We start from the raw sequence: 23875 nt of genomic DNA on the forward strand, positions 1-23875 counted from the left end.
GGCGACGTTAAGTAGCTCAAGTGGCTCTCGTTTTTCAGCCCCTTCTCATTTCTCCTGCATATTTTAATACTCGACGACGCTGCCCGCCGTCGCGGCCCGGAAATCGATTGCACTTTTTTCTGGGGTGTTTCATCAGCCGAGTCGGCGAGGCGGGCGGTCGCTGGTTCATCTGGCGCTAATGTTAGTCTTTCTATTATTAGAGACCGTTAGAGAGTCACCCCCGGACACCTCGAGTCTCGAGTCTGACGTTAAACTGCAAACGGTGGCGCGACAGGTCCAGAGAGTAGATTCTGTCGCTCTGGATTGTACGGTGGCCGGGAAGTTCAAAACTAATTCTCAAACTCACATTGAATTTGATTCAGTTTTTAATTAGTTTTGCACCTTCCAGCCGCCGTAGTGTGATTCAACACACAAGCTGCGTCTCAAATCTCATACTTCTCTTAGTATACTAGAAGTTAGTATGCATCAGGATAGTGTACATACAAACTAGTACGTACATTCTCAACAGATAGTATGTCTCAAGTCAAACACTGCTGCTACACACTAACAGGAAATGACGCGACAGCTACTTCTTCTACTTCTATTTAACGATGTTGCAACCAACTGTTGGAACGCTATCGCCGACACCTGCTGGCAGCACGTTTTGCAACGTTGGAAGAATAAATAAAGAAAAAATATGAGAATCGGAATATTCGCGAAATATTTATCCTGGTATCAGCACCGAAGACGTGTCATCATCCTACTGCTGCTGAAAATGCACCTGTAAGTATATGCATATTTATGCATATATATGACATAACTTCCGTTTACAACGTCATTAAGATGGCGGCCGTTTAGGGTTGTGTAGTGTCCATCGAACCTGCTCAGTTTTGTGGGCGTGTTAGTACGCCAATTTAGTGTGCATGGCGCACTACATTTTGCATACTTAGAATTGAGACGCACTTACGCACTAAAAATACTAACTTTGAGTACGCTAGTATGCGATTTGAGACACAGCAACAAAAAGTGACTCTTTAAGCTGACAGGAAGTTGACTTAGTTGTATAGTAAGTCACACACATCCACTTGACAAATAGAATGCAAGTACACAATATAACACTAAAGTTTGTTAACATATTTTTAAAGTTTCCTACTTACCGTAAGTCCCCAGATGTCTAGGAAATGTTCGCAAAAAGTGAAACCAAAACCTGAAAACTGTTAAACCGAACGAGAAGCACCAGCGTCTCTGGTGCAAACACAAGTCTGACACTGCCCTCATCTGGCCATACATGTCACTGCATGTCGTTCAATAATTGAGCACCAAGAAGCGTTATTTCTTTAAATGTAACACTTTAAAACGTTTTCTTGCTCTTGATTTGCTTTTTAAATATATTTGTCTTTACCTTTAGTCATTTTCCTATGAAATAAATGAATGTAGTTTTCATTTTCCATGCATGATTTGTCATTTACCTTGTTGCCTTTACCTATAGTTTTCTGATCGTATACCAGCATCATTTTCTATTCACTTTCACTTTTATTATTGTTTTTTAAATCTCAACAGTACAACTTCAAATTTAAAGCATGCTTAACATACATTTTTTCTAACTTTTATATTTATTTAAGATGAAAAATTAGTACAAGATGTTTTTCCATCAGAAGAGAACTCATTTTCCACTCGCCCTCATGTCGACGGCTTGGAATCATTTGAAATCTGTTACTTTTCAGAGTTGTAAGTCTGTGCAAGTCCATTTGTGTGTGTATATATATATATATATATATATATATATATATATATATATATATATATATAGAATAGAATACATTTATTCATCCCCAGAGGGGAAACACACTTTTACAACAGCAGCAGCAGGGCAATGAAAATAAAGTGCATGGAAAAAAAAGAAATAGTAAAAGAGATAATAAAATCAAATAAAAATAAAACGATCTTAAAAATATACAAATTATTTACAGTATTAGAAAATTAGCACTATTAACAGAATAAAATAAAGTAAAATAAAAAATAAAATAAAAATTATATATACATATATTTACACTTTATATGTAGCTCAGGTGTCGTCATTTTCATTTTCCTCCCAAAAAAACATACTTCAATACGGTCTAAACCTTGTGCATTCACACTAACAATTGTAATGTGTTTCAATGAACTACGTTAAAATGGACATACATTTTTGTCTATAACTCAAAGAAGGAACTGATCACTCTAAAATAATCCCCACTTAGTCACCCTAAGGGTGAGTAGAAAATGAGTAAATTTGGGTGAACTTTGAGAGCGTCTTAAATTAATCTTGGACCTCTAAATGTTCAGAAAACTTTTTTTCCTCCGATATCGGCAACATACTGCCTTTATTGTACTCATCAGTACGTGTCTGTTCAATACTCTCTTTTCATTGGGATTACATTCAATTGCATTAGAAAATTTAAATGTACTTAAGCCTCAACCTCTAAAATGCTTTTTGTGGAGATTACATTTTGTTTACAAAACCACGGCCACTTTACTGTGATTGGTCAAGCATGGTTTGACACCAAGTGTCTTAAATCCCAGAAGTCTCCGCCTCCAACAGACTCGTTGTATAAACAAAGTGAGGCGTGATTACATCTGGCTAAAGGAGGAGTGAAGTCCATTATTCCATCAGCTTTGCTACCGTAACCTCTAGTTCGCTGAGATTTCAGACGGGGAATAACCTTATAAAGTAACACCTTCAAAAGAGAGTTGGGTTTATACATTAGCTACCCTTTAAATATCTTATATAGAATTCTAATTTTTGTTGTAAAAGATTTCCACAACCATATTTTTCTCATATTGAAGAGTAAAAAAATACACATGAATAGCTTAAATTCATTTACTTAAATTAAAAAAATGTACATCACATTTGTCTTTACAATATACTTTTAGAAACTGTGTTGACGTCACTGTACAGATCAATCATTTGTATACAAATGAAGAAAAAAGAAAAGAAAAACTTAAACCAATGTGTAGTTTACAGACACCTGTAAAAATCATGTTCAGGTTAGAATCCAGAATTTACCTTGACAGCAACAGACGAAAAAAAATCGTACATTCGCCGTGAAACAAAAAAGAAACATTTTGGAAATGCTGGTTTTTGAGAGTGAGGACAGCATCTCTGCAACATCACAGTTTTTAGATTTTAAGTTGGAAGTTAAGTTCTATACCTTTCCTATTCCTGTTTCGACATTCTTCCGACAGTAATTCTTACCTTAACCAAATGAAAATGATATTGTGATGTTTTGACCTGCATTTCTAGTGACGTGACAAAACTAGACCAACATGCAGAGACAAAATTAGCACCACATCTGGGAAAGAAAATTAAGAAAATAATAGCAATTATACCCATGCCTTCAGTTTAAAATTATTGAATTTTCCAAATGAGGAAAGGGAAGAAAAAATATTTTTTTTAAGTCAAAAGTTTATATATATATATATATATATATATATACATACATAATAAATAAAGATGAAAAAAAAACTTGTAAATGAAGAAAAAAAAAAAAAACTGGATTTCTAGACATATATTTGATTAAAAGGGAAATCTAATTAAGAAATTAAGAAACATTCTTGCGTGATTAAAGAAAGGAAACTATAAGAAAAAAGGGAATTTGGCAGAAGAAAGGGAGACTCGTAATAATTTTTCAATTAAATTTATAAAATAATTAAAAATACATTTGTAATAAGAGAAAACTAACAAGGACAGGATTCAGGTCAGAAATATTGGTCCTCTGTACCAGCTGCTTTTATAGTAACTCTATTAAGAAAACAAGTTAAAAAGAAATGGAGCCCACATATGGTCATGTATGAATTATTTTGAATCCCAAAAAAATTTGCTCCAGAATGTGGCGCTAATTTTACTCCTGACATTTACTGATGTTAATCTGTCAGCTGCTAAATCCCCATGTGGAGGCAGAAATGGTCATGTGACTGTTAATGAGCCAATCAGAGACTTTATCCCCAGATGAACTCACCAGTTTTCATAACTCCAAAAGTAAAACAGGAATTCAAACTGGGATTACAAAATAAGAAAAAAAAGGCAGAATGTGGCGGACGGAACTAGAATTTGGCAAACAGAAGAACTTTGTTACATTCTGCTTTTGGTGCTTCAGTCCACCGGGACAACCTTCACACGTTACAAAAAGGCTCGCGGGTCAAAGCTTTTTCCCCCCCCTGTCAGATATCGGCACCACCCGGCCTCCCCGCTCATGGATCACATTTATCATGAAACAAAAATAGGGATCCATGTTGAGGGAACGCAGCCGTTACTCAGCTAGCCAAAAATATCCATTTTTTATTAAACCAATGTTTTCTGTTATTTTGGGTTTCTGTTATTTAATATACACATTATTGTCGATACGTTGATACACTACGCCTATTGACATTGGACTAGTTGGTCATATGGACATTGTGTGTTCATTTTTAACTCTGATTGATTCAAATAAAAATATGAAACGCTAGCTTTAGTGGCTAGAGCTCGGTATAGATGCTGGAAACCAAAATTGCTTTATTTGTTCTAAATGTAGTTTTCCCTTCGTAACTCACATCAGTGAATCCCACAAAGCACTCTTCAGTGTCACCAACTAAACTTGCTTGTCTATGTTGTGTATCATCTTCAGAAGCTAAATTTGCGATCAAATGTTTAAAGTGTTAGCAGTGCGCTAGGATGGCTTCCAGGTTTAATAGGATGCTACTCTAAAAGGAAAATTGAGGATAACAAAGGAAGTGTTGCTTTAAAAATGGTGCAACTTCTAACTGGTCTGTCGTTTGAATGGCGACTTCATATCCAGTAAAGAACACACCAAGACTATTTCAGCTCCTGCTGATTTCTGTGAGATTGACAGGGAGCTAAAGCCGCTGCATTTCAGAATTCTTCACAAAAACACACTAAAGTGTCTAACGTGGTTTGGCATCGTATTCTACACAACAGTTCAGAGCGATGAGAGCAAAGACCAGCTTGTGCTCTTGACTACCTGCCCTTCAAAATAAAGTGACGTTGAAGTTTCCTATCCAGTTTTGACATTTTAGCTACACATGTCATCAACAGCGCAAAAACGCAAAGAAGCTTTTACAAATTAAGTGCAGAGAAAACAAACATACAAAAAGAGTTTCCAGGCTTCAAGAAAACATGAAATACTTGACTTGAATTGGTCTCAGAGTAAAATAGCAATTTTTTCATCGTTCACACTGTGAGCCTGCAAACAAAAGTTTCACCAAAATATGATCAACGTTATGGAAGCTTTAGGTTTGAAAACAATCCAAACTGTTAAATACCAAAACTCTCTTGATTTCTGTACATTTTTGTTTTCTAATTGTTCTGTCATCATGGAAGTCACAACTAAATACCCTGTAGACAGAAAAGAGCTAGGAAGTAAGTTAGTAAGTTGACAATATTAAGATCCTTGTGAGCTCTAGAAGCTATGAAGCTAGTCCTGAGCAATGGAACTATTTGTCAGCTACGAAGCTAGTCTTGAGCTATATAGATAGCTTGCCCTGATCTATGAAGCTAGACATGAGCTTTGAAGCTAGTCCTGAGCTATAAAGCTAGTTGTGCGCTATGAAGCTAGTTGTGGGCCATTGTGTTAGTCTTGAGCTATGAAGTTAGTTTTTAGCTATGAAGCTAGTAGAGAGCCATTATGTTAGTCATTCGCCATGAAGCTAGAAGAGAGCCATTATGTTAGTTGTGAGCTATGAAGCTAGTAGAGAGGCATTATGTTAGTCGTGTGCTATGAAGCAAGAAGGGAGCCATTATGTTAGTTGTGAGCTATGAAGCTAGTAGAGAGGCATTATGTTAGTCGTGTGCTATGAAGCTAGAAGGGAGCCATTATGTTAGTTGTGAGCTATGAAGCTAGTACAGAGCCATTATGTTAGTCATTTGCCATGAAGCTAGAAGAGAGCCATTATGTTAGTTGTGAGCTATGAAGCTAGTAGAGAGGCATTATGTTAGTCGTGTGCTATGAAGCTAGAAGGGAGCCATTATGTTAGTTGTGAGCTATGAAGCTAGTAGAGAGGCATTATGTTAGTCGTGTGCTATGAAGCTAGAAGGGAGCCATTATGTTAGTTGTGAGCTATGAAGCTAGTAGATAGGCATTATGTTAGTCGTGTGCTATGAAGCTAGAAGGGAGCCATTATGTTAGTTGTGAGCTATGAAGCTAGTAGAGAGGCATTATGTTAGTCGTGTGCTATGAAGCAAGAAGGGAGCCATTATGTTAGTTGTGAGCTATGAAGCTAGTAGAGAGGCATTATGTTAGTCGTGTGCTATGAAGCTAGAAGGGAGCCATTATGTTAGTTGTGAGCTATGAAGCTAGTACAGAGCCATTATGTTAGTCATTTGCCATGAAGCTAGAAGAGAGCCATTATGTTAGTTGTGAGCTATGAAGCTAGTAGAGAGGCATTATGTTAGTCGTGTGCTATGAAGCTAGAAGGGAGCCATTATGTTAGTTGTGAGCTATGAAGCTAGTAGAGAGGCATTATGTTAGTCGTGTGCTATGAAGCTAGAAGGGAGCCATTATGTTAGTTGTGAGCTATGAAGCTAGTAGATAGGCATTATGTTAGTCGTGTGCTATGAAGCTAGAAGGGAGCCATTATGTTAGTTGTGAGCTATGAAGCTAGTAGAGAGGCATTATGTTAGTCGTGTGCTATGAAGCAAGAAGGGAGCCATTATGTTAGTTGTGAGCTATGAAGCTAGTAGAGAGGCATTATGTTAGTCGTGTGCTATGAAGCTAGAAGGGAGCCATTATGTTAGTTGTGAGCTATGAAGCTAGTACAGAGCCATTATGTTAGTCATTTGCCATGAAGCTAGAAGAGAGCCATTATGTTAGTTGTGAGCTATGAAGCTAGTAGAGAGGCATTATGTTAGTCGTGTGCTATGAAGCTAGAAGGGAGCCATTATGTTAGTTGTGAGCTATGAAGCTAGTAGAGAGGCATTATGTTAGTCGTGTGCTATGAAGCTAGAAGGGAGCCATTATGTTAGTTGTGAGCTATGAAGCTAGTAGATAGGCATTATGTTAGTCGTGTGCTATGAAGCTAGAAGGGAGCCATTATGTTAGTTGTGAGCTATGAAGCTAGTAGAGAGGCATTATGTTAGTCGTGTGCTATGAAGCTAGAAGGGAGCCATTATGTTAGTTGTGAGCTATGGGGCTAGCTGTGAGCTATGAAGTTAGTAGAGAGGCATTATGTTAGTCCTGAGCTATGACGCTAGTTGTGACCCATTATGCTAGGTCTGAGCAAGTTGTGAGCTATGAAACTAGTCCTGAGCTATGAAGCTAGTTGTGAGCTATGAAGCTAGTTGTGATCCGTGACACTACTTGTGAGCTGTGACGCTAGTTGTGAACTGTGACGCTAGTCCTGAGCTATGAAGCTAGCCCTGAGCTATGAAGCTAGTTGTGAGCTATGAAGCTAGTCCTGAGCTGTGATGCTAGTTGTGAGCTATGAAGCTAGTCCTGAGCTATGAACTAGTTGTGAGCTGTGACGCTAGTTGTGAGCTATGAAGCTAGTCCTGAGCTATGAAGCTAGTTGTGAGCTGTGACACTAGTTGTGAGCTATGAAACTAGTTGTGAGCTGTGACACTAGTTGTGAGCTAAGAAGCTAGTTGTGAGCTGTGACGCTAGTCCTGAGCTATGAAGCTAGTCCTGAGCTATGAAGCTTGTCCTGAATAAAAAGCATGTCATGAACAATAAGGCTAGTCTTGAGCAGTGTAGCTAGTCCTTCGCTATGAAGGTAGCTTACATTTTTAAATAAATGACCATGAAAAAGTTGTTACACGATCAAACAATCACAAGCCAGAGGAGCTGATTTCAGAGACTATACCAACAATACCAGGTCTAAAGCAATGGAAATGGTAACTAGCAACATAGCTCACCTCCAGATGGGGGGCTAATAATGAGCCGCACTATCGTAGTAAGACAAAGCTAGTCTAGAGATATGAGACAAGTGCTGAACTACAACCTTGTAGCTAAAAAATAAAAAAATGAGTTAAATTTTCAAATTCAAGATGACTGACGTGACTGGTAATGACAGGCGTAGGTCGGTGACACGTCATTACTAAAAAAGCTAATAAAGAAAGACAAACGTTCTGAGACACAAGTCGTGAAGGACACGGTTAGCACTCAGTTAGCAACTGTATCCAATGACTTGTTTTTTTATTTGTTGTCCTTAGAGATGAAGCTCACTGTAGAAAAATGAAGTCACGCAGTGAGTCGGTCATCTCATCTAGTCATCTAGTTGGAGGCTCACAGTGTTGTTGATGTACATACTAAGTTGGAGGCTCACAGTGTGAATCACTCTTTGAGATGGATGTAATCTTGAAGACCTTCAACTCCACTTCAGATCAAATGATAATCAAGGATGACAGATTTGCGCCTCATCTGTGGCTGGCAGTCGTTGTCTTGTGCTCTTGTCTGGCAACATAACTGCTGCACCTGCTACAAACACCATTGATGACCAAAACAAGAGGCCTTTAAGAAACATAGAAACTAAACAAAATGTGTTTCAACAAGTAGCATCATCTCTACGTGTCACCTGCTTCATGAGCCAGATCTAGAAATATTTGTGATGTGATTCCAGGCTTTTATTTTGGTACTACTGACTCGCATTGTTGTGGTATTTGAAATCCTTCCAGTTAAAGTGGAGAAATGTAGAGAACTATTGAAGACATCTTCTCACCACACACATGTGCACACAGAGAGCCAACTACAGGAAGGTCATGAGTCAGCAGGAGGAGGAGATCCAGCCTCGTCGCCAGTGTCTGCTGACAGAACCACCGCCCTCGCTCCTCCACGTGAAGCAGGGGATGAACCGCAGTGGAGGAAGAGAAAGGTTAATCTTCCAGTTGAGCGGTCAGCTAGATCTCAGGAGTGGCCGGAGGTTTGGTGCTGGCTGTCATCTTCAGGTACTGAGTGAAAATGGCCTCAAACGCCTCATCTCTGTGGATCATAGCGCCGAAAACCAGCGGCTGTAGGAGAAACAATCGAGTGTTTAACAGATTAGTTTGACTTGTATTGGATGTTTATCAGTTACCATGTCTGCAAAAAATAATTGATGCTGCGATGCCTTGTCATAATAGATCTTTTTCAATATTTTCTACTTTTCTACTGAACCTCTAATGCTTTGTAACTTTGTTACAGTAGGATACTTCAAGTCACTGGACTTGGTGATGCTTTTGTCACCACACTTTGCACAACTGCACACGTTACTAGTACCTTTTGGGTGGAAGGTGTTGCTATGGAGATGCCCATCCCACTTCCTGGTAGGACAGAAAGCACCTTGTACTGAGGAGAGATCAGACATCACCATAATAGTGAAGTTAGCATCAAACACAGGGGCAGTTAACATTATTGTGCTGTATTCACCTTCTGTATGTCAGTGATGTCCAGCAGCTTGATCACTTTATTCTTCTTGGATGAGCCGGACCTGGAGCTGGAGCTCTCGAAGCACAAGTAACTAAAGGATACAATAAATGAGGGATGACGTCCCAGAGACCGATTTTTTAAAACGTCTCTGCTCCACATTACGAAGAGCCTCATGAGAGGAAATGTCCCACTTACTTCTCAGTGACGTAGAGGACTCCATTCCTAATGTAGTCTGTTGGCATTTTCCTGTCCCGGTTGATGAGGCAGCACCTCCAGCCGTTCTCACACACTGGAGAACAACAAGAAACGTTAGACGTGCTGGAGAAACGGCTTCTATGAACTAGTAGTAGTAGTAGTAGTAAGACAGCTCACCCGCCAGGGGGCGCTCCAACTCTGGCAGATTGAAGATCTCGTGAAACGCACCCTTCTTGGTGCTGTGGGAGCGACCTGCCTCCTCCTCTCGACTCACCCCACACGGTACGGCGGCCAGGCTGCTGCGGGACGCCACAGGTTGGACCTGGACAGGTGTGGAAGAGGAAGGAGGAAGATAGAGATGCAGAGACGACAAACGCACACAGATGAAGGGAGACATGAGAGGAGAAATTGTTAAACACTGAGGATGTAAGATAACACTTCCTGCACTTGACCTTGGTCAGTGTTGTTTCCAAAAATTATTCATTCAAAGTTTAACAGGTGAGCACACAGCTTAAGCTGTAGGGAGGACGACTCCACACTGACTGACATGAAGAATATACAAAATATTCCCACTCAATTTTTTTTATTTTATTTAGTCAGAATGTTACACATTGTCTCTCTTTAAAGCAAATTTCTCCTCATGCTGGTCTTTTTCTCACATGAGTTGCTGAATGGACATCACCACATGTGACTCAGCGGGACAGGCAGTGAGCAGGATTCATAGATCTGTTGGTTCCAACATCATCTAGTGGCCTGTTGCTGGATGGTAAAAATAACTCACAACATTTAAGTGAGTCATTACTAATAAAGTGACTTCAGCTGACGGAACATGAGCTGCTCAGACTGTTGACCAAGTAACACTTGCTCAATAGGAAATAACAATTAAACTGAAACTAGTTAGAACTACAGGCAACAACATGTCAATTATGGTTTACCGAGTTTTACCTGAACGGCAACTCAAGTGACTTGAAAACAAGGTGCATTAATAGTAAGACAGTGTTAGAGACCCGGTTTATTTTTAGGGCATGATGAGAAAGTGCATGGGAAACTTTGCAAGGACCAAGAGTCTGTGAAATCATTGAAAGTATTTTACAAAAGCTAGTTATTAAGCATGTTGTATTTTAAATGGGAGCAGCTCCCATTGAACTGTGCAGGGAAACCCATGTGAAGCTTCACATGATGATTATTCGCCATTTACAAATTATCCAATGTTTACCTTCCCTTCACCTCAATTCTAAACAATAACTACTATGTTGTCTATGAAATAAATTGAAAGGAATGTATTTTTAAATCTGAATATTTTGTTCCTAGTTTTTTATGACTTGTTTCAAAAGAATATAAAATAATGTATCATTCAAAAATGCAATAAGTACTTTATCTAAAGGCAGATTTGTCTCAATCTGTCTTTTGCCCTGAGAACAGTCACGGTACACAAGTGTATATATACATAACTGTATAGCTCACTGCTGCTCTAGACTAAACTATTCAGCTACTGTCTCTTTGAGCTAACAGATGAAAATGTTTTGGGATCAGACAGAAGTTTAAAGTTCACCATGACATTTTCATCTGCTGCTTCAGAGAAGGCTAGTCCGGAGGTGAACGACACACACACACAGACACACTACGAGGTCCCTGGTATTGATGGGGAGCTAAAAGGAGCAGACATCAGAGTCCTACCTTCTCTGTGACAGAGAGCTGAGAGAGAGAAACAACATCTGTGACACACACTAACTCACCAGCTTTGAAGTAACCTGTGGACCAATCTGTTTATAAACTCTGCACTATGACACTATACTGCCATTCATCAAGAGCGAGAAGTTCTTAATCTGAGCATTACAGCAGTGACTTTCTCACCCTTCGGGACATGGTGGCGTTGGTCCTCTCTTTGAGTTGGGGGTCTGTGGGCAGACTGTTCCACACGATGTGGGGGGTGTCGTACTTGTCACGCAGCTTGGGGCAGCTCTTGAACAGGAAGTCTATGATGAAGAACTTGATGCCGGCATACAGACCTGGAGGAGAGAAAACACAAGTGTTGATGAGAATTCAGAAACTGTTCAATCAGAATCAGCAAGTTGTGCTCCACTATCTTCTGAACAGACAAGGGGCTTTTCTGATGAATGGACGAATGAAACTACTGATGGAAGGATGAATGCAGAGTGACGATAGCTGATAAGAACAGGAATAAATGATAGATGATACAGACAAATCAGAAGATCAATAGATATACTTAAGGGTGATGACATCATGTACGATCATATAGATTGATGGATGAATAATTATATGGAATGATAAGGACATGAATGCATTGAAATCAAACATGGGGATGGACAGGGGAGGATGGATGGATGAAAAGATAGAATCATGAAAGAGTTTGTGAAAGATAATGAATGAATGAGCACACATGGAGAGGGATGAATGAATGGATAACTAAACAGTTGGATGGATGATCATCGTCACATGGATTGAAACAAGATAAGAAAGATGGATGGACAGAAAATCTATTTGCACAGTGATGATGGATTAATGGGTTATTATACAGCAGATAAATAAAATTAATTGACAGATGATCACAGTTTTATGGCTATATTCATGACCATATGGATAAATGAATGACCAAATGACTGCCCAGCGCCACACAGATGGACGTATTAACAGAGAGGATTGGAAATGTTTTTGATGGCTTGTTAAGCATGTAGATGAATGTATAAACCCAGAGAATAATGGAGATGGATGTATAGATGAGAGAGAAACATTTGGATGAATGAAATCATACAAATGGACAAGGATAGATCATGGAATGATTGATGAACTTTACAAGGAGGAGGAGGGATGTGCAGGGGTTTGTCTATCTGCTCAAATAGACGTCACTTGTTCGTCTTTAGTGTACGGAACATTCACTAACAGCTGCTGGCTGAGAAGCCTCCGATTGTCTGAGGAGGAATGTGAGGAATGTTCCCCATTATGAGAACTCATCTCACCCATCATGAATCCCATCAGCTTGAAGGGCAGCAGGCAGGAGCTGATGAACGCCACCCACAGGCAGATGTAGAGTTTACGAGTGCTCTCGGGCTGCACCCACATGAAGAGGCTGGAAGACAAAACCTTTCAGTACAAATGGACAGCACACATTTCAAGCATCTTGCTTACTTCTTGATCTTCTCCAAAACATCCGACATCTTCCCAAAGAGATTCTGCAAAGACAGCATCAGTGAGTGAGGAGGTCTCGCTCAGTGATATGATGAGTCAGCACCTGTGCTTTCTGAGCCACGTCCAGGACGAGCTGGAACTTTTCTGATACAGTCAGATCTTCTTTTGCAGGCTCCTGCCCGACACAGAGAGAGAATGTTGGTGAGAACAAGGCGTTTGTGTTGGAAATGAAGGGCGATCTCACCATTGGCTCCGACACCTCAGGCACAATACTCCACTGGATCCTCCAACCTCTGCACAAGAGGAGGAATAGGAGAGCGTTATGTCATGCAAACTTATCAAGTAGATGATAGAAATGTAAGTATTTGACAGCAGAACTATGAGGAAGACCTAGAAGGAAGAAATACAAATTTACCAGTCAAGTGTTTGATGAAACAACACAAGACTAATAAAGTCTATCTTTGGTTACAGCAGTGTCTCCACAACTGTCCCAAACTCTCCTTTTTACCATTCTGAATTAAACCATCAGTGTCCCAGATTCTTGGTTTACATATGAAAAAAATAATCATCATGTAATGTTCCATCTCTATCTATCTATCTATCTATCTATCTATCTATCCATCTATCTATTCATCCATCCATTCAACATAGAATAATTATTTAATAAACTTTCTTTCACAGTCCTCGAATCGACCTAGACAAAATATTATTTTTATGATATTGAATGCTTACCTGGCAATGAGGTAATTTAAGGACAAGCGCAGGATGGCCAGAAAGAGGAACATGGGAATGGCCCAGCCATGCCAGGCAGCATTCATGTAGATCTGAACAGAACACAGAGACAAATCTTGGATTGGGTCCTCAAGCTTATGAGAGACCACAACACTTTGACAGCCTGTCTAATACTTAATAGGGACATTGCTAGTAATAATGTAGACATTCTGTCCAAACTCTCTTCAATGTTGAAGTTGATGGAGACTTTGAAATGCAGCGTTAAAATACGTTATTCAACTCTTATCCTGAATGCATCTACTGTTACAAGGATATAATGGCTATCAAATTACCACACCCTGATTCCAAAACATCTAAGAATTTAGATGAGGAACAACTAATGAGGCCGACTGACTATAGAACACCTTCAGGATAATGTTCATCTAAGAGCAACAGACACAATTATTCTAGTTAACCTGGAACAAAAGTGTCATATGTGTTTTAACACCACCTTGTACAGAATTAAATGATACTTTGAGGAATGGTCACTCACAATGAAGGCAATAGCTGAGGTGTAGACAGAGTGCCAGTTGGATAAGGCGGACAGGTTCCTTAAGAAGTTGGTGACAGGCCGGGCTCCTCGCTCTAACAACGAAGTAGAACAGCAGATCATTGGAAATGTTGTGATTTAAGCCGTGAAAAGACATTTTTGTTCATGTGAATTCCACAAAAGAATTATCTTAATCATGACTTACTGAGTCGCCTCATATTTTCTGTCAACCTGGAAGAGAAACAGCGAGGGATTAGGAGAATCTTTCCTTCAAACACATGGGAGCATGTGAGAAGAGGAAGAGACGTCAGAACTTGGTGAGTCACACGGTTACATCACCAAGGACAGACGGTGTAAGGAAAGCCTTGGTTCGTTTTTTATTCCCTTAACACAGCCTCAGCTCTTTGTGTCGCCCACCATGTCAACATCTCCACCAAACATTGAGGCACTGCTCTTCTCTTCCGTCACTCACCGTTTAGCACTTAGCGGTTCCTCAGCCTCCACTGTGCTCTCTTCGGGCTGGAAGCGGAAGTCTTCCATGTAAACTCCGAACCGCTCGTACAGCCACTTCTGTAGCCGCGAGCTCCACACTTCCTTCTGCTGTTTCTCCGCTAGAATGTGAAAGAGGAGAAGCTTAACCTGATGTTTATGGCGAGTATTACTCTGTGATAAGACTTTAATTTGACATGAAATTCAAGGAGTGAAAAAAGTGTTACTCCTTATAAACTCAAATGAAAAACCAAACCAGTGCTAAGAAGAAGAAAAGGAACTTCAAAGATCACTGGATCAGTATAAGACCTTAAGGGGATCTGGGACTGAATGAAACATTAAATAATCTACATTAACATGATTCAGGGAGAAACTGTAATCATACAGAAAAATGTGATATGTGATAATGATTACTATTTCTAGTAGCAACAGAATAACACCAACTAAATGAATAAAAAAAGTCTACTGATCAATAGACTAATGTGACCACATTACCTTCATTTAATTTCCTGGATGGCTTTGTAAGAATGGACTTTAAATGTTGTCTCCAGTGTGAATATGTCACTGACATTATGAATTTATTATGTAGCTGCACCATTAAATTCCACACGTGTCTCTATTTGTGATGTGTCCTACAGTAACCCCGCTCTATTCCAAACACTCTTGATTCTACTTTCACACTCAGACATCCAGCTCTCATTTCCTGTCAAATGAAACCTGCCCTCCTCTCCCACGGTGCTGCCTCTAGTGTCTCACCTGTTCCATTGTTGGAAGGTGACTGTTTTCGGGGAGGTTGTGGAGGAGAGTCTTCCAGCCTGAAGGGAGGAAGAAAAACATGAGAGGTTCAGTGGAGCGTAGGTCTCACTTCCCTGTGGTCGGAGCAGCAGCGGGAGAGGAATCACATGTCGGTGTGTGGAGAGTTTACCGCCGGTCAGGAGAGTTGGGCAAAAAGGAGCAGAGAGGAAGAGAGCAGTTCCACAATTGAGAAATCACACAAATGTTTGCAGATTTTGCCGAAGAGAGGTGCAACAATGCAGTTGAAAGCAGTTGTAACTGGGAACCATCACCTCTTTCTGTCAAACAAGACTTTGTAGTCTGAACCTTAGTACCTTTATTTTCATTTATACTCACTAAGTCTTCTTTTCAACTATGGATAGACTGCAACTGAGACATTTGTGTTGTTTTGTTATTCTTATACTGTAATTTGGTAATATGGTGAATACGTTTTTTCTTAATCAACCTCCATATTCACTCCATTCTCTTCACATCCTCCTTCATCACAAGTTTCTCCTCTCATTCTCCAGGCATCCTGCCTTCCCAACTTAGTCTCACTTCTACCACATGAGCTCTTCCTTGGCTAGAATCATTTCTGATCTTTTTGTCTTTAGAGCAAGCATCATGGCAGCTCTTTTCGATGGACACACAAACTATTTCATATTTTTATTGTCTTTCTTATAGATAATACCTCCAACCTCCTCTGCACACCAGCTACAGATCACTATATCATCAGCAAACATCGTAGTTTATCGAGTAATCCTACTTACACTTTGATTTCTTCTTTTACTCTTCATCACAAAACGATGTGTTCTACTCTTTATTCTCATAGGGCACCACCCTTTTCTCAAGAAACAGTCAATGTGTAAACATTGCAGTTTCTTCGTAAGGCAGATCTGTGGTACCACTGCTGACCCATCGCCTGGACTCATCTCTTGACAATATAGTCAGGCTGTGACCATCTCAACATCAACCGTGTTTTTTTAATTCATTTTAATCCTGAAAAGGGCTGTCAAGATGCATCAAAATCATCATCATCATCATCATCATCAACCCAGGTCAATAAGTAAGTAAGTAAAGATTACTTGTAAAGTGCCTTTCTAGAGCAGGGTTGGAAAGCGCTTTCTACTGGGAAGGAACCAAAGAAGTTGAAATTGACTCATCAACCATGTTTGTTTGGGATGTTACTGACACATTAGAATATTCAGAACTTTCCACACATGACACATGAAACTAGAGCTAGCAATGACCACCCTGTAGTATTTCCACTATCAGCTGACCAGGCCTCTTTCTCTAGAACATTGGTAAATCTTGGAAAGATATTCTTAACGTTACATTTATGTGCCTGTAATCAGGCAGTTAGATCACAAAAGTAGTTTTCGGCCAGGTAGAGCTCTCTTAGATTTGTTGTGACATTGTTTAACACCAAACTTCCTACTCCATAAATAAACAAACACACACCCACTTCAGGAATTCCAGAGTTCTCTATTTATAACACAAGGACACACAGCGAGATGCGAGGTTCCCCTTTTCCGTCTTTGCCTCGTAATTACTTCCTGCATCCTGTCGCCCGGCTCTTGTGTCTGACCCCTCACCTGGACTTGAGCACCTCGCTCATCTTCTGCTCCAGGTCTAACCGCTTGTTCCGCTCTCTGTCCAGTTCTTGTCGTAAAGAGTCCACATTGGTCTCCTCCCGCAGCTTCCTCAGCTCTTCCTCTGGAATAAAAGAAGCACAAATCTTCGAGATGAGCATCTATTGAGTAATCTGCTTGGTTAACAAGCTCAAATCTCATTGTTGCCATATCAGTTCTTTGGTTTTGATTTCAGTTCCGCCTTGAAAAGAGAAGCATGTGCATCATGAGTTTGTTTGACTTTTACTAGCGCTTCAATATTCTCTACATTTCCCATTTTTGCATCTTGAAATGTTCTTTACAAGCTCCAGCTAAAATATAAGTGGCCTAGTGTGTGCATAAACCCGAACCCACAACAGTCTGCTCAGGAGGAAGTGCATGATGCTGTGTGGTTTCAAGACCGACGACATGTTTGCAAACTCTGCAAGACCAGATGCGTGTGTAAGGCACTAAAAATGCATACACGAGTCAGATTATGTGTGCAAAGCTCTGACCTCAGCTCTAGACTCAAGTATTTGTGCTAGACTGTCACGGTGCAACGCTTTGACAATCATCTACACAATTCTAAACAACTTTATAAAGATTCATTGTGTGCACGATTCAAACACAACTCTTTCAAGGACTTTTTCATTCTTACTTCTGGCTGTAGGCTGCAAGACATAAAAGGCGCGACCACCAGACTAAGGAGAAGTCATTTCCCGTGGCTGTCACACTGACTCTGGTATAATTGTTACTTCCTTGTACGTATGTAAAACTCCTTAGTGTGACCAACTCCAAGAACTCTTGCTAGACTTTCTGCACAACTTTATTGGGTTTAATTTATGATGAGAAATGTAAGTCAATCTATACACAGACTTGTTCATAAACTAAAACCGACATTCATGATACATATTAGATCTGATCGTAAGACGTGTAAAAATCTTTTTTCTTTATTTATATTTTAGGGAGACCTTCTTGCCTATAGCCTACTATTATATAATATTTATTTGATAATGTATTTTTTATAACCATTCATCATGCAGAAAGAATGTATAATCTATTATATTTGATTTATATGGATCATTCACAATCATGAAAATAATATGGATTTTAAACCTGCTTATTCCCAACTTATTTAACTAAAGGTTTTATTTTATTTTTTTGTCATGTTTATATCAAGTGTGTTAAATAAATATCTTTGTTGTGTGCAGTAAATACTAGTAACATGAATAAAGTGCACATTTACAATAGAGAGAAGCTCGATTAAAATGCATTCTTGAATTTACACAATCTCTTCACATGGTCGGGAGGAGGTTTAGATTTTGCGAATAGTCAAGACAAGATCAAGCTACTAACATCTTAATGAATGCCAAAAGCCCGTAAATTTCCTGCTGCTCAGGTTTTACACACATTTTTTTCTGCTCATGTTTCATTCTTCGTGACTGACAACAATATATTTTGGCCACTCTTCTGTAGGTCCACAGGTGACCGGTTTGTGGGTATCATTGATAAATGTAGAGACAAGAGACAGTTATACATTTCGGAATAAATCGATCTCTCAGAATGTGGGTTTAGGGATGCACAGGCCTTGTGAAGCCTTGATCTCTTTGACCTCCTCCCCCCTCCCTCACTTGTTCTCCGGTTCTCGGCGCCAGGTGGTCTCAGGTATCGGGACTTTCTAAACGCTTTGGTGCAACATCAGCTGCATGTCTGCTCAGGCCATTGTCTGCCACAGAGGGCATGCATGAATATTAAAGGAAGCAACAACCACATGCACAGGCAAACTTTAACATGAGGACAGAACATGTCATTAGTAGGTCTAAGGTACTAATGTGTAAAAAGAAGAGTTTTTTATATTATATATATTTATAGTTTTTTTATTATTATAAACATTTCAATTTTAACATTCCTATCTGAACTTAGGAACCCTTATCCTGCAATGAAAGTGAAATCATAATGGCTGTGTCTGGCTCAGTTCTTTGTTTTATGTGGGGAACAACAGAGGATCGATAAAACCAGGATTTCTCTGGCCTTTTCTCTTGGCGCCTCATCTCGTAGCTCATTCTTTTTATCTCTTCCCATTAACACTTATAAAACATTCATTATGAGTCCCACTGCAGATCTTCACCTCAACCTTAATGAGTGAAGGAATACTGCACCAAACAAAGTTTATTATCATCTGACCCTGTCTCAGGCACCTCTGAGTGCTTACCAACTTTATTTATGTGCAGTGTTTGTGTTGAAATCCTAGTGTTTGCTGGATGGAGAGACGAGGTCGGCCAAAGGTTTCTATTGACTAAGCGGCTTAGTGACGACGCGGTTGCTCTGTGCCAGGAGATATGCAGCCATCGGTAACCCTATTAGAAAAATAACCAGTGATGCACCCTGGGAAACTACACAGAGCACCGTCAGGAGGGGCAAAAAACAACACAACAGGCTCAGAGAAATAATGAGAGCAACTTTAGTTTAACTACACCCTTAACCCTGAGGAGCAAAGAATGGAAACCTTCACTTGAGTCTTATAGCAAATTGAGGAGCAAGTTGTAAAAGAATGAGGAAAGACTTAAAAATGAATATAAGAAAGACGGTCAAGGAATATGACAAAACAACTGGTGGTCATACTTGGATAACAGACGGCAGAGTCAAGTCAGTTTGTGGATTCATTTCTATTTAATCTTCCCAGGCTACTATATTTTATTAAGGTTCGAAATAATGCTTTTACGGGCATGGTGAACACATTCATTGCCCAGTTTTATTAAGAGAACTCCTGGCATCCACTCTCTCTCTTGGTCACACAATTTGAGCAACAAAATAATACTGAACTCAACAAAATGCCTGTTGCAATGAAAACGAGTGTGAGACTTCCAGACAAACTGTAGACTATTTGAGGTGTGTTTGGACAGGGCATAGTAGCCTTCTGTACGTTTGTTTTGATCGATTCTCATCCATTGAGGACACTTTAGAAGAAGGAAAGCAGCCTGGCTTATAGTCATGGTAGCTCTGGTTGCTTCACTCAAACATATTCACTAGTGTTTTTGACACGTACTGACCACTGCAGACTGGCGACAATTAACAAAATGCCTTCTCTGCTCAGTTTCCCCGTGCCTTTTTAATAATCTGCCATCTACTCTTCAGTCCTTCAATACAGCATTCCCTCCTCTTCCCTTTAAACAACTCATCCATACGCAGAGGAGACACATACGCCTCTTCCCTGGGCTGCTCTACATCAGATGGAATATTAATATCGCTGTCACTGCTTCTGTGCTGATGCTAAAATTGGACAGCATTGGTCTAAATATAAACCTGCCTCCTGGGTTACTGTATCACGGGGTCTATCCGCCCTCTCCGGCCCAGTAACTAGTCCAGTTATCTGTAACAGACAGGATTAACTAAATGCCACTTTTAATAGCTGCTCCTCCGCTAATCCTCCCCCGAAAAAAATCAGTAAATTAACATCAGTGTGGGGCGTAGAACGGCTGGAATATATGGGGGTGATAAATATTGTGAATTTGATCATTCTGCTGTCAGATTAACTTAATCTTGGTTTGAGGAGCAAGAATGCCTCCAAATATTATTGTTATTGTCCTCCTGCTTTTGGAAATCATTGCTGACATATGCTTCTCAGGTGATGTTTTATCTCCTGGTAAGAAACACAGTGTCAAAAATGGTTGAGAAATCCTAAAAAAGAGGTTGACAAGTAAATCCAGGGCTTCATAAGCCTGAAAAGCTTTTAAATATTCATGCACAGATTTACCTTTAGGACAATGCTACCTTATGCAAATGCTATATGCAAGAAAACTTTGTAGTACTTATACCAACACCACAGTAAGAGGTTTAAGTGAACACATTCAAACTTGTTATCAAACACAAATGAGCACAACGGAATAATGACCCTAGGGTCATTAGACCTACGTCTTAACACTAAATTAAACGCCATTTTATGTCATGTATCAAACAGTCATTCATTCAGTTGCTACCACTTAGTCCCTAATAAGAGTCACCAGGGGATGGAAGCTATTCCAGCTCAAGCGAGACGGGCACACATATTGAGACATTTAATACTCTTATCATGTACAATATTAACCAATCAGAAGCAACAAAATGAGGGTCTATCTTTCACTACAGCAACATTACTAGTCTAACACTGACAACAACGTGTGATCAAGTCATCGTAACTTAACAACATTTTAATACAAATACTGTGCTTTTAAATTATTTATAAGTTCATTTATTTTTCTCTACATCTATTGATTGTTTAAAACGAATTTCGATTTTCAACAAATTGAAGGTCTCAGATAATTACATTTTTTGGATATATCATTTTAAATAAATTGATAATTAAAACATAATATTTCAGCTATGACTCTTATGCCAATGACAAAGATGACGGTGAAGGTTTATGATGCCATATATCCAACAAAATATCACAACAATTTAGTATAGTGTTTGAGAGAAGTTATTAATTAAATCATATTTCTAACTATCTTCTAATGATATTGTCAAAGATGACAGATTTATGCTACAACTGGCATTGTGGTGAGGACATCAGTCTAATAAGATCGTAGAAACCATCAATTAAAAATAATCAACATCACGCCCAAGACTGTGCATGTGCATGTGCATGTGTGTGTGCATGTGCATGTGTGCGTGTGTGAAGAAAGCTGATGAGAAATGAAATAACCAGTAGCCTTTTGTATAAGCTACACCTTTTTATGTACCGGTACTTGTAAATCTGACACTAAAGGAGTCGTTGCCTCACCAACCATGAACGTCTCTGCTACAAACACTCCCAGTTACAGTTCTGAGTGCTCCATCAACCTGCATCGTAGGAAACTGTGTCTCCAGCTGGAAGTGAACCAGCAACCTTCTTCTGTAATGATGTAAAGCTAAACACAACCCCACAACACACACAGCAAATAACCATGTTATGTCATCTAAGGTAAGCGACCAAAAATGTATTGTTCAGAATTCTTCACCACCCTTTTCTGCAGGAGCACAAAGATGTTCCAGGTCTGCCCTGGGGCCTCCTTCCATTTGGACATGCTAGCTCACTAGCAACCCTCTTGGCATTTTGAAAATTTGCCTGAACTCAGAAAAGCAATGTAGGATTGTGTACTGGTGTCCACCCATCATGTCAATACTACCACAGTGACTGTGAACATCTCATCTACACAGGCTGAAGCAAACCTGAAACTCTGCTGAGCGAGCAGTTCAGGTGACACGATCAACAACATCTCTGACAGTCTTATGAGCGGTTTCATAACACGACCTACATTACGATCGCTGTCGCATGAATCGGGGGGGATATGAAAAGTATGCAAACCGCACAAACTGCTTAATAATATGCATCCTGTTACAGGATGCTTCAGTAGGGCTTTTTTTTGTAGCGAATACTTCAGCAACACTTGCACAGATCTTTTCAGAAACCATTTATTTCTAAATGATTCTCGGACATGACTTGCTCACACTCACCGCCAGGTTTAATATTTTTAATGAAGCTAAAAACGTCTGGGGTTTGAATGGGACACCCACTTGAATCTTATCGCTCATAAATGAAATCAATGTTACAACAGAAATATATTGGTTTGAGATTACAGGTTACATACCATAAAATCCAAAGAAACAAGCATTGGGAGCCACAACCAGCAGGACCCCCCAGTAAACCATTTTCAGTTTTGGTTCTCAATAAAACTTCTGAATAATCATGGTGTCGTCCTAACATCAAAAAAAAAAATGAAGTGCTAACATTCGACAAACATTTCATTTTCAATCCAACCGTCATCCCAACAAAAGAAACCAACAATGATAACAAGCCAGCCAGACTCACTGAGGTTAAGGTTACTTTTGTGCCTCTTGAGTTTGTCCACAGCTCCGCTGTAGAGCAGCTCGAAGCTGTCGAAACTGAAGTCCTCCAACCTGCATGCAGCCATCCGTCTCTGCAACTGTCCGGTCAAAAACTCTTGGGACAAGGACCAGGTCTATCTGGTAGTTGAGCCACGGCTGCAGGAGATCCTTCACATGTCCACAAACCTCCCTCAAATTTATTTTTTCTACTTAACTTCTGTACTGGACTTTCCAATAATGGGTCTAATGTGAGAGAAGAAAGGGAAGGTAGAAAGAGGTGGAGCTTTGCAAGGGTCCAGCTGACTAAGTAGGTCTGGAATCTGAGGTTTCTAACACTGTGCTGTGCATGTTAGATGAACAATTGTCTAGAAGTTGTTGTTGAGTGTACATATTTGCAAGCCGCAAACATAATAAATCCCTGCTCAATTTAAAGCCGTGGGGAAGTTAGTACTATGCAGAGAAGTAATATTCAAGTCCAGACTGTAGACAATGGCTCTTTTCATTGTAGGTGAAGGGAACAAGAGTCCAGAGAGAGAGAGAGAGAGAGAGGGAGAGGCGGAGAGTGAAATTCTGTTAATTCACAGCGGCCTCTTGTTGTACCCGGGCTCAAGTCACTGTGTGTGTTGCCTTCAATACAAAATGACTTGAGCCAAACACAGTGTTGAGTTTTCATGTGCAGATGTGAAACATCTCTTGTTTTCAAGATATTAACATGTCAGCCGGAATAAAAGCTGAAGGCTGATGGTCTCCTTGAAGTTGAGCTACCACCCACACGTGGATCAGGACTTACCGTTCCACGTGGTGATGGGATTAACAAGAGGCTATTGATAAATGTATGAACCTGTACATGACAACAAAGCTGGACCGGCTTATTAAAACACATGGACAGCCCTCGACGGACAGTTGTGACTCATCAATCAATTGCTTATTAATTTAGGAGGAAGGCTTCGCTCCGTCTAAAGCAGCGTGATCTCATTATTACATGACAATCGGGTCAAGCTGCGTGTTCCGGGAAAACTCATCAATGACTTTTCCAGAGCTCGATACCACCGGCAACAGCTGACTTCATACCAGACAGAGCACACTGGAGGGTCAGAGGTCAGATCAGATATCCAAGTAAAAATACACTGCAGCAAGAGATCTAATATGACAGCAGGCCATCATGTTGTCAAACAGTTAGATAATAATACTAATCACCAACC

General features: G+C 39.9%; 1 protein-coding gene across 2 annotated transcripts in view; it reads right to left on the minus strand.

Annotated features, from left to right (window-relative positions):
• Nucleotides 1-8550: 8550 nt before the first annotated feature.
• gramd4a (GRAM domain containing 4a) overlaps nt 8551-23875 on the minus strand; it is a 36689-nt gene continuing 21364 nt past the window's right edge. The window contains exons 4-20 of one of the 2 annotated variants that reach the window (XM_087787830.1): nt 16815-16935; nt 15202-15260; nt 14429-14567; nt 14162-14187; nt 13960-14051; nt 13428-13519; nt 12940-12988; nt 12799-12870; nt 12696-12739; nt 12527-12636; nt 11403-11557; nt 11226-11243; nt 9726-9870; nt 9549-9642; nt 9354-9444; nt 9204-9272; nt 8551-8956 (exon numbers count right to left, since the gene is read on the minus strand). In XM_087787830.1, the coding sequence (XP_087643956.1) occupies nt 8846-8956; nt 9204-9272; nt 9354-9444; nt 9549-9642; nt 9726-9870; nt 11226-11243; nt 11403-11557; nt 12527-12636; nt 12696-12739; nt 12799-12870; nt 12940-12988; nt 13428-13519; nt 13960-14051; nt 14162-14187; nt 14429-14567; nt 15202-15260; nt 16815-16935 (1487 nt within the window). In that variant the 3' untranslated portion in view covers nt 8551-8845. The remainder of the gene's footprint in view (nt 8957-9203; nt 9273-9353; nt 9445-9548; nt 9643-9725; nt 9871-11225; nt 11244-11402; nt 11558-12526; nt 12637-12695; nt 12740-12798; nt 12871-12939; nt 12989-13427; nt 13520-13959; nt 14052-14161; nt 14188-14428; nt 14568-15201; nt 15261-16814; nt 16936-23875) is intronic. The other variant, XM_087787831.1, reaches the window with a different exon arrangement.

The sequence above is a fragment of the Callionymus lyra genome, chromosome 3 (genome assembly GCF_982586985.1).
Source record: "Callionymus lyra chromosome 3, fCalLyr1.hap1.1, whole genome shotgun sequence".
Classification (NCBI taxonomy): Eukaryota; Metazoa; Chordata; class Actinopteri; order Syngnathiformes; family Callionymidae; genus Callionymus; species Callionymus lyra.